The 10,159-nt window shown below is 49.1% G+C and overlaps 3 protein-coding genes across 4 annotated transcripts in view; 2 read left to right on the top strand and 1 right to left on the bottom strand.

Annotated features, from left to right (window-relative positions):
• The first annotated feature begins 298 nt into the window (after nucleotides 1-298).
• Nucleotides 299-10,159, top strand: part of LOC118512953 (zinc finger protein 271-like) — a 32,177-nt gene continuing 22,316 nt past the window's right edge. Inside the window, 3 exon segments of the mRNA XM_036058174.1 lie at nucleotides 299-803; nucleotides 1,693-2,917; nucleotides 2,919-3,938. Coding sequence (XP_035914067.1) covers nucleotides 1,707-2,917; nucleotides 2,919-3,938 — 2,231 coding nt within the window. The 5' untranslated portion in view covers nucleotides 299-803; nucleotides 1,693-1,706.
• LOC118512954 (peptide-N(4)-(N-acetyl-beta-glucosaminyl)asparagine amidase) lies at nucleotides 4,497-7,475 on the bottom strand. Of its 2 annotated transcripts, XM_036058175.1 has the most exons (5): nucleotides 7,197-7,475; nucleotides 5,368-7,110; nucleotides 5,167-5,295; nucleotides 4,948-5,085; nucleotides 4,497-4,876 (listed from the first exon to the last, which is right to left on the bottom strand). In XM_036058175.1, the coding sequence occupies exons 2-5, from the start codon at nucleotides 6,968-6,970 to the stop codon at nucleotides 4,716-4,718; spliced, it is 2,031 nt and encodes a 676-aa protein (XP_035914068.1). In that variant the 5' UTR covers nucleotides 6,971-7,110; nucleotides 7,197-7,475; the 3' UTR covers nucleotides 4,497-4,715. The 2 variants fall into 2 exon arrangements, with proteins under 2 accessions (XP_035914068.1, XP_035914069.1); XM_036058176.1 differs by having other exon boundaries at nucleotides 5,368-7,475.
• Nucleotides 7,812-9,398, top strand: LOC118512962 (coenzyme Q-binding protein COQ10, mitochondrial). The gene is made up of 3 exons (XM_036058188.1): nucleotides 7,812-8,106; nucleotides 8,212-8,292; nucleotides 8,426-9,398. The coding sequence occupies exons 1-3, from the start codon at nucleotides 8,027-8,029 to the stop codon at nucleotides 8,877-8,879; spliced, it is 615 nt and encodes a 204-aa protein (XP_035914081.1). The 5' UTR covers nucleotides 7,812-8,026; the 3' UTR covers nucleotides 8,880-9,398.

The raw sequence follows: 10,159 nt of genomic DNA, 5'->3' as shown, positions 1-10,159 counted from the left end.
TTTTCACTTTTTCCCCTAGAAACCCCTTACCGGACATGAAACTCACATACAGAAGGCTAAAATAGGCAGTAATCAAACGACTGCGCCTAACCGTGAGCTGCTGGTGGTCTTCTGTGACTGGACCGGAGTCTTTGTGTTATAAAAAAGCAGAAATTGATGAAGCATTATTGCAGGATGGTAAACATTTCACAACAAGCACCAATTCCATTCGAATAAATATTCAAATTCACATGCAGGCAGTTTACTTGCAGGCACGGATAATCGAACGGCACGATTTGACAGCTTTGCCTTCAGTGACGTTTATAGTAACGCGTGCCGTACTGTGCAAAACATAAATCTCTGCAAGCTTTTCCTGGCCGTGCAGGTTCATCGTCTCGTATTTGTGCATAAAACTGATTAATAAGCGAGCGTTTCACGGCACCCTGGTGCATCCCACTTCCTGGATGTGCAATCAGTAAGCAAGTTTGTGCTACTGATCGTTAATCAGTTTCCATTGATGATGATAATCCTGCCGTGAAGCGTAACAACTACGTGTAGCGCAGTAGTGAGTGACCACACACAGCATCCAACAACAGGAAAACAATCATCCACAAAACGGTTCCAGCGCAAAAGGTGTCCTCGTTTTTGGATGATACGGTGCGAACAAGTGTATTTTACCCGTTTTCTCGGGGGAAGATGAGGAAGAGCGTGTGTATAATGTTGTTCCAGTAGAACTCCCTGGTCGTTGTGCAACGCGGAAGGTGTCCCCCGGAGGAATTCATCAACAGGAAGAGGAACGCCAAAGCCACACGGAACCGGACGAGGTAAGAAGCATCGATCCTGCAGAATAATAGAGCTGCTACATACGATACACAGGATACAGAACAATCCGCCAGGGTGTGAATTGTTTGTGTCGGCTGGTCGGTTCCTAGGCAAGTGCTGTAAACACGGGATCCCGTGCATGTGTGTGTGAGTGTGCCGTGCGGTGCGAAATAAAGGTAATCTTCAGTTAGTTTGTGCCACCCCAAAGTACCAAACGCAAACCCCCTCTCGAAAATGTGCAGGAATCCTCCCTTTGATATCTGGAAACGCTCCAGAAAGAAAGCTCTTCCACTCGGTTACGGAACTCCAGCAGGACAGATGAGCGAATGATAGGGCAGCAGAGAAGCGGCGGCTCCGGGGTGTAGTAAATGGTTATGGTTATTGATACAGTACCTTTTTGCGCGCCTCAGATTTGACGGTGCTTGTGTGTGCGTATCGTACCGCTGGGCACGGTCGAAGGGCTCGCTGTGGCTCTCCCCCGAAAAGGCAATAATAATAATAGTAAATTTTAATGCCTTTTCATATTCACTTTTATGCGCGTTCACGGCGAAATTGCGAATAAAAAGAGAATTATGTGCAGCGGAGGCTTGCTTGCGCCTGCTGCTTGGCCGCGCGAGGTGTAAGTGCGAGAAGGAGCAAGTTTTGGAAAAAAACTGTAACAATTGTTCCCTCGTGCTATGAACGCGGCACCGAAGGGACGAAAATTGGATCGAATGGCTAGAAGAGTAGAGCACGCGGCCGCATGTAATCATATCGCACCGTTTCACACGCGGGAACAATCTTCATTTCGCGGCTAGATGGCGTGTAGGAATTAACGACGTATCTCCCACCTTCTGCCGCGATTGTGACCAATGATCCGATGTTAATTTTCTTCCTCCCTTCCCCTTGCAGTGCTCATCCACCCAATGCTCGGCAAGTATGGCGAGACGAGTTCCGGCTCGATGAAAAACCTGGATAATGGGCTGCGGGACCGGGTGCTGTACCATCAGAACATGCTGAGCATGAACCTGACGGCCGAATTTTACCACAATCCATTCCTTGCGGCTGGGGCTGGTAGTAACGGTGGAACGACCGCAAGCGGAACCCCCACGATGGCACAGTCGCAAAAGATGCTCAACAGTCTGGCAACATCGCCACAGCAGCACACCAGCAATGGATCAGCAACAGTTCCAAACAGTGCGTCCTCGCAGCAATCCCTCACACAATACCAGTGTCAGCTTTGTCAGAAGTGTTTCATCTCAAGCGCAATTCTAGCGCAGCACATGAAAACACACGACAGCAATGGATTCGGCGCTCGGGAAGCAGGCAATTACGTCCAACAGCAGCAGCAATCGGTAACATCTTCGACACCGTCGTCCGTACCGGCAGCGGTAGCATCAAGCAGTAAAACTAGTCCACCACTGCTGACCCAGCACAACATCAAGAGCGAGTATGTCGGCGGAACGGTGATCAACACGATGGGCCCATTCGTGTACGGCATGGCCAAGCAGTTCGAATGCCAAATCTGTCACAAATCCTTCATGACGATGGTGAACCTGAACCTGCACATGAAAATACACGAAGCTGTGCTAAAACCGATCACAGCAGCCCATATGTATTCACCATCGAGCGGGAGCAACTTGGTTGCCGGGACAACAGCGTCATCATCTGCAAGCTATCTCACCGGCCACAACCATCACAACCAGCAGCAGCAGCAACAGCAGCAGCATCACACGATAGTCCCTTCCGTGCATAGTCCCAGTGGTAGCACCGACGGAGCGTGTCAAATATGTCACAAAACGTTTAGCACCGCGGACCAGTTTGCGGCGCACATGAAAATCCATGAGAATGAGTTTAAAAATCGTGCCCTTTACCATTCAAGCAGCTCGGCGAACGCCAACAACGGTGCGGATGATGGGTCCACCAGCAATGGGGATCATTTCTACGCCTCGTTGCCACCCACACACCAGCAAGTGCACGGACCACCACCACCACCACCACCACCGCATCTCGACGCGAGCAAGGGCCACCGGTGTCCGATTTGCCACAAAATGTCCAACAACATCATCGAGCACATTAAGCAGCACGAGGGACAGCTCACGATGGGTGGCAGCCCTGGGGGCAAACGTTGCAGCCGGCGGTTATCAGCAACCGAACGACGATTCACAATCATCGCTCGAGGACGATAGTGACGGTGGTGGTGAGAATGGGCACCGGAAGCACGAGTGTTTGATCTGCCACAAAAAGTTTTCCAGCTCCGGCAATCTGGCCATCCACATACGGGTCCATTCGGGCGAGAAGCCATTCAAGTGCAGCGTGTGCGGCAAGGGCTTCATCCAGTCGAACAATTTGGCCACCCACATGAAAACGCACACGGGCGAAAAGCCGTACGCTTGCACGATCTGTGGTAAAAACTTTAGCCAGTCCAACAATCTGAAAACGCACATCCGGACGCACACGGGCGAAAAGCCGTACGCGTGCACGATCTGCGGGAAGCGGTTCAATCAGAAGAACAACCTCACCACGCACATGCGAACGCACCAGCTCGTCTGTATGGTGTGCGGTGTGCAGTTTATGCATCCGTCCGATCTGGCGAACCACATGAAGTTCCACAACGACGAAAAGCCGTTCATCTGCTCGGTGTGCAACAAGGTGTACCTGAACCTGGACGAGCTGACCGAGCATATGAAGAAGACGCACAACCAGGTGAAACCGTACCGGTGCCACATATGCGACAAAACGTTCACGCAATCGAACAACCTGAAGACGCACATCAAGACACACATCTTTCAGGATCCGTACAAGTGCCAGATGTGCTCGCGGTCGTTCCAGAAGGAGGACGACTATTCGCAGCACATGCTGGTGCACACGGCGGACAAACCGTACGAGTGTACGTACTGCGGCAAGCGGTTCATCCAGTCGAACAATCTGAAAACGCACGTCCGGACGCACACGGGCGAAAAGCCGTACCGGTGTACGATCTGTGCGAAGCACTTTAACCAGAAGAACAATCTCAACACGCACATGCGCATCCACACGGGGGAAAAGCCGTTCGAGTGTACGATCTGCGACAAGCGGTTCAACCAGTCGAACAATCTGAACAAGCACATCAAAACGCACGGTCAGGAAAAGGACCAGCAGCAGCAGCAGCAGCAGCAAGCGAGTTGACGTGAATCGATGGCAGTAACGAGCAGCACATGAATGCGAGGAAGTAGTCATGCATCACACACCGTGTGCCAATAGTGCCATAAGACCACGGGGACTAACGAAAACGAACACTCTTGACCGTTGCGCGAGCAATCGAGACCAGCAGGCTAAACAAAGAGCCCGATATAGCTTTCTTTACGTTGATGTTGATCATCTCTTTCCTTGTGGGTTTCGTCCCGAGCCTGTTTTTCTTATGAAAGGTTTTAATATGCATTAGTTCTAATCAAACCGTAGGCTTGTGTTATTTTACCAGCAAAGTTTAAGCACACACACAAAGTCACACAAAACGGTCCGCCAAAAGACAGAAGGGATCGCTTTTGGTGTTGTGTGGGATATTATTTCACCGTATTTCCGTTTCGGGTTCAGGGCGAGGGAAAGACTATGAGAGGAAGGCATAGGAAAATGTGAAATGTAACCAACTCCACCAACACCAAACCGTGTGGAGAAACTGTAAATAAAAGAGCACTTTCTTTCCTTTGAATTTGAAGGAACGTCCCAGTATTGGCAACGAAGTTTTTGAGTAAATTTTATATTACGCCGCACGTGTCTGTGAGCGTGTCGTGTATAAAGTGAGACTAGTTGATTCGCGTTCGCGGGAAAACAGGGGTCCATTTTCCACGATACGTCGTACCGTAGGGGTTTGGGGGGGGGGTGCATTTTATCACACTAAATCTAAAACAAAAGTTGTAGATATTGCGCTCGATACCTGGTCCTATAGCTTACTGTCTCTACATTAAAACGATGTTCATCTCGAACGGATACTCATCGGTAGCGGATTTGGATTGTCGAAAAAGCTGCGCATGCTGCCAGGATTTGCCGCCGGACAGGCGTGCCTGCAGGGTGAACTTACCACACTCGCAGAGCGAGGAGAGAGCCTGCGATTGGGTGCCTGTGGCAGTGGAAAAGTCGAAAAGCGTTGCATAGTAAATTGCGACGAACGGCAGAATCGTGCCGACTTACCATCACTCTTGATGTAGTACAGCTCCACCTTTGCTCCGTCGTACGTTTCCTGACCGAATCGAAGCTCGATTTGTTTTACCCGTAATCCTTGCACGGAGAAGTCAAAGTTCCACTCGATCGTTGCCTCATCGGTTCCCTCTGAAAGTAAAGGTGTCCAGGAGGAATGGCATTAACGCAAGCACGCGTTCCCGGTTCGCAACAGCAATCGAATCAACCTACCAGTTCTGGCTAGATAAACCATTTTCCAATCATGCTCCTCTTTCCGGAAAATGTTCCGACTGACGTACTGTCGGCTTTCCCATCCATTTGCTTTTTCGGTGATTCTTTCGTTTACCCGATTGCTGGATCCTGCAATGGAATCAAAGTAACCTTTGTTAAACATAACGTTCGCCATGGCCCACCTAGATCGCTAGCTGCTACCTTTCAAAAATCGTTCATAGCAATCCGTCGCACAGCAGTACCGTATGTTGAACTGCTTTGCCTGAACTTCCTCTTGCGTTGGAATGAACATGTACCGTGTGTTGATCTGCTGTTCGCCTCGCTGTAATCGCCACTCCAAGCTTCCCGAGCTACGACCCTCGCGTTCGGCGGCCGTTGGAACTCTTCCCGCATTCCCCAGCAGCTCCAGACACTCGTCAACCGTGCGCTGCCGCAAATAGCTCATCCTCTCCGGTGTGCAGTTCAACCCGGCTCGTCGCTTTGTCCTTAGCTTCCCGATCGCGTCCAGCAGCGCCTGCTCGCTGCAAGCACCACCTTCCCTTCTTCGCTGCAGCAACAGCTTGTGATTGTTCGAGTAACGCCAGCTAACGTCCTGCACATCGTCCCGAGCGAACCCAAACACGTACGTAATCTCTTTCCTCCAGCCGTGCTCGTACATCAACGGTGCGTCCAACACGTTCTCGCACGGATCCACGTGGATCCACCGTTGCTTTTGCTCCGACCAAACCTCCGTCCATACGTGATCACCGGTCGAGAACACGTACCGTGCATCGTACCCAAGACACCGGCACAGGAATGTAAAACAATTGGCCCACTCGCCGCAGCGACCGCGGCGCGTTTGGAGCAGCTTTTCCACATCGTTGTAGCGATAAAAGTGACGTAACTGGCCGCAGCACCGATAAATCTCCACACGCACACCATCCTCGACGGTGCTACGGACCAGCTGCGTTTTTTCGTTGCCACACACCGTACAGGGCAGTGCGTTGACCCAGGTGAAAAATTCCGCCCGAAACCAGGCGGTAAGTTCCGCCAGCAACAGATCCTCTTCACTCGGTTCCTGCTGCGCGGAAGTGTCGTTCGACGCTAGCAATCGTTTCCACTGGGCCAGCTTACCTTTCGCCTTTGCCGTTAGCGTTTCGATCGGGATGAGACTTTTCCCGCTGGCTAACAGTAGCTCGTCCTCGTACTGCATCACCTGGTCGGAAAGAAGCTCGAGCTGGCGCAGCAACGTGTTATTACCCTGGACGACCTTCGGGAATTCGATCCGTGCCAGAAACGGTCGGCTAGATTTAATCACGCAAGGTGCTTCTGTTTGTGTTGGTGGTGAGGGTTGATGTGCGGGCGCATTATTACTCCCGGATGGCTGTAGAACCATTTCCGGTTTACTTTTCTGGACCGTTCGTTCCAGCGGAATGTTGTCGTTTGCTGTTGCGCTGGTGCTACACGAAATGCCTGGCGTACTGTTAATTTCCTTCTCTTTGGGAGGATTTTTGATCAGCTCTTTTCGTTCGTGGATAAATTCGCGATACCTTCGCAGGTTGGCCAGCAGCACGTTCGACGGTACCGTGAGCGTTCCGTTCGATTCGATAAACCCGATGGCCAGCATCAACTGCTTCATGCCTTCCACCGACAGCAGCTTCTCCCTGATCGATGGATTATCTATCCGCACCGTCCGGTACTTGGCGTTTTGCGGCTCGCGTATAATGTTGTCCAGCAGGCGCAAAAGTGTTTCCGCCGCCACCACGTACGATTCCTTTGGATTGGTTTCGAGGGCCAACACGAGCGCTTGATTAAGTGCTGCCATTATTACCTCCGTTTGTGTTGTTTTACGATTGTAAAATCTTTGGTTTTTTTTTTCTTCCCTCTGTTGCTGCAATTGATTTGCCCGCTAGATAACGCTGTCTTGTGCCAGCCAGCCAGTCAGCGCAGTCGGACGGCCGAGATCTTATCGTAGAGAAGAGGGAAGAAATGGTTGATTGTGATCGAAGGCAGGCGGACGCAATCTTTACGCACACACAATCTATACACACCTAACTCGAAGGGCGCCGGCAACGGTAAGTGCTATTTTAAGTTCCACACCACCTGGAAAACACTTTTCCGTACGAGGGAAATTGAGTTCGCCGATGATTAGGCGTTTCGACTGCTATCAATTATGCTGCTACTAGCGAATAATAGAAAGAATCACAACCCGCCACTGACAGCAGGTCCTTCGATTTTTTTTGTGCAAATATGCAGTGTGCGTTCAGTTGCACTGGAATGCTTTTGGAGCTGATCGGCGGACTAAAAGTACGCAAATTACATGAAGAAAATGCAAGGAATATAAATATCGCATCCAACATCTTAGTTTAGAGTACGTAATATTAGCAAGATGCATCTGTTGTATGGTGCAAACCACTGTGCAATGTTTGTTTACGAACTGCTTTAGCATCAGCCCTGCACCCTGGCGTACAAAACGGTACGATTACAAGAAAAATTTAACCATTGATAGTAAAAAAATTTCTTTAAAAATAGTTTTTTACCTAAAAAAATACGATTTCTGGTTAAAATCTACTTGTTCGTTCAATAAACATTTAAAAAACTTATTTTTTGACCATCCGTAAGATAAACTTGCGTCCCACAATGCCAGCGACCGCAACTGTCAAACAGCTGTCAAATTCCGACAACTCGTCAAGGTTTGTTATTTTTGTTGCTGTTGGCCTTGAACAGATCATACTCGCGAATAAAGACACAATACCAAATATACTCAACGTTACGCAAATTTAACTTGTGCGATTTTTGCACCGTGCTAGCCGCAGGTGGCAGCTGCGGAGATACTCGCTTTGGGTACGTTCACGTGCTTCCGTGTTTTCCGTGATTCGAAATGTCCGTGAAAGTGGTAGCGAACGCTAAGCATGTGTTCCTCTCGAGAAACCTGGCGCAATACCAGCGAAACCCTCTGCTGTAAGTACGCACGACACCTTCGCAAATGATAAGCATCACGATGAGTCGTAGGAAATGTGTCTTCTCAACTGCGTCATCATATGATTCCTGCTTTCCCGCCCACAGCTACTCAACATACAGAGGAATTTTCGATTTCACTCCAATAACGAAAACACGACGTGAATTTACCCAGAAAAAGCTGGTCGGGTGAGTATGGTCCCGCACAAGGACGTTGACACCGAGAGCGTGTGCGCGCGAACCATGGCGCTTCCTTGGTCCTTGGTAACGAGTTCAAGTTCATCGTGCTGACGTCTGTCTGTCTGTTTTTTCCGTTCCGCAGATATTCAATGCAACAGCTGTACTCCGTAGTTGCCGATGTGGAAAAATACAACACTTTTGTGCCATTTTGTAAGAAATCTTTCGTGTACGACCGGAAACCGGGCTCCTTAAAAGCGGACCTCATTATCGGATTCCCACCGCTGAACGAAAGCTACACCTCGAACGTTACCCTCATTACACCTTCCCTCGTGCGGGCGGAATGTGTTGATGGCCGCTTGTTCAACTACCTGTTGACGGCGTGGCAGTTTAGCCCGGGGCTGAAGGACATACCGCAATCGTGCGTCATCGATTTCATGGTATCGTTTGAGTTTAAATCCCTGCTACACTCGCAGCTTTCGAATCTGTTTTTCGATCAGCTCGTAAAGCAGATGGAATATGCCTTCATACAGGAGGCGGAGCAGCGATACGGTCCACCGGCAATCAAGAGCCATGTGCTGGTATCGAACAAATCGTGACCCAGGCTCCCGGACAAGAATGGTAACGGGTAGGAAAAATGTTAGTTAGCGAAATTATGTTCCAATTCTCCATAGCCGGGTGGTAGGTGGGTGCACCTATGGACAGTATTGTTCTATCCTGTGTCGCCCATTCCTTCTTGATAACGACGCTGTTACATATACATATATTTTTCTGTTGTTTTCCATTGCAATAATAGCTTAATTCCGATATCGAGCGAACAGATCAGACAATCGAACTGTATTAATCTGATACCTTTCGAATCATCACCATAGACAAAGCATTTTTGATATTAATCTTGCTCCTTTTGTTCGGCAGAGCACAAGACACATGTGAAGTGTAAATATTCACCCAACTCCCCATACGAATTATCTATTTATTTTGACGCCAAACGATTCGAGCCGTGAAAGTGAAAGTGAAGAGCGAAATGAGACGTGTCAGTTGTTGTAATTGATTTTGTGTAGATATTATTTAAGAGCAAGTGATATGAAAAAACGCGCTTCAAGATTAAAGATCAACAATCTCGTGTATCTGCATATGAATTCATAGCTCCGAAACAAACCATTCTTAAAATGTGTCCTTGTGCGTGACAAGACGGAATGGGTCGATTTAAATAGAAACGACGGTTCCTGTACGGTTTCCAACTGTGAAACGAGCTTCGTCTCGGTTGCTACTTCGTCCTAATAAGGACAAGACTGAACAGACATGGCCATGGACGCAAGACGGTGGAAGACTAATTTCATTTGTCTCATGAATATAAAGCGTCCCAGGGCCACGAACAATTCTTCACGAACCATCATTCCAAGGTAGAAACCTCCCACCGGGCCACCAAAAAACATTAAACGTACCACACCGGGTCGAGGTATGGTTGGGCCAATAACGAACACTCCTGCTCTTTCCCACAGGGACAAGGATTTATGGAAATCCTAATTGACAGCAATATTTACCGATAAAAATCCAATGCCACGTGATCATGAATCGGTCAGTTCCATCCGTTTACGTCCATTTCTGTGGGTGAGCGACGTGAGGAAAATCGTAAATCATTTACCATTCAGACTAACGCCTTCGTTAACCATCGACGACATGGACTTCCCTCAGCCCGGAACACCGGAAGGCGGCTTTCCGCCGTCCGACGATAGTTGGGCGATGGAAGCGGCCTTTCAATCAATAACCATAAAACATGCCGTCATCGTGTTCCGTTTCTTTCCTCAGAACCTTGGACGAGAACAGCTCCTTGAACGCTGACCGTAGATCCTGCGTGGAGCTGGCTATGATAGGCTAT

The sequence above is a fragment of the Anopheles stephensi genome, chromosome 3 (assembly GCF_013141755.1).
Source record: "Anopheles stephensi strain Indian chromosome 3, UCI_ANSTEP_V1.0, whole genome shotgun sequence".
Taxonomy (NCBI): Eukaryota; Metazoa; Arthropoda; class Insecta; order Diptera; family Culicidae; genus Anopheles; species Anopheles stephensi.
The sequence above is the reverse complement of the archived record's forward strand: the minus strand, read 5'-3'. Positions and strand labels throughout refer to the sequence as shown.

Bases quoted from the DNA above. Each gene is read 5' to 3' on its own strand.
- LOC118512962 (XM_036058188.1), top strand. From the start codon at position 8,027: ATGTCCGTGAAAGTGGTAGCGAACGCTAAGCATGTGTTCCTCTCGAGA. The intron at 8,107-8,211 runs GTAAGTACGCAC...TCCCGCCCACAG, and splicing joins TACCAGCGAAACCCTCTGCT to CTACTCAACATACAGAGGAA. The intron at 8,293-8,425 runs GTGAGTATGGTC...TCCGTTCCGCAG, and splicing joins ACCCAGAAAAAGCTGGTCGG to ATATTCAATGCAACAGCTGT.
- LOC118512954 (XM_036058176.1), bottom strand. From the start codon at position 6,970: ATGGCAGCACTTAATCAAGCGCTCGTGTTGGCCCTCGAAACCAATCCA. The intron at 5,296-5,367 runs GTAGCAGCTAGC...ATTCCATTGCAG, and splicing joins CTATGAACGATTTTTGAAAG to GATCCAGCAATCGGGTAAAC. The intron at 5,086-5,166 runs GTAGGTTGATTC...CTTTACTTTCAG, and splicing joins GGTTTATCTAGCCAGAACTG to AGGGAACCGATGAGGCAACG.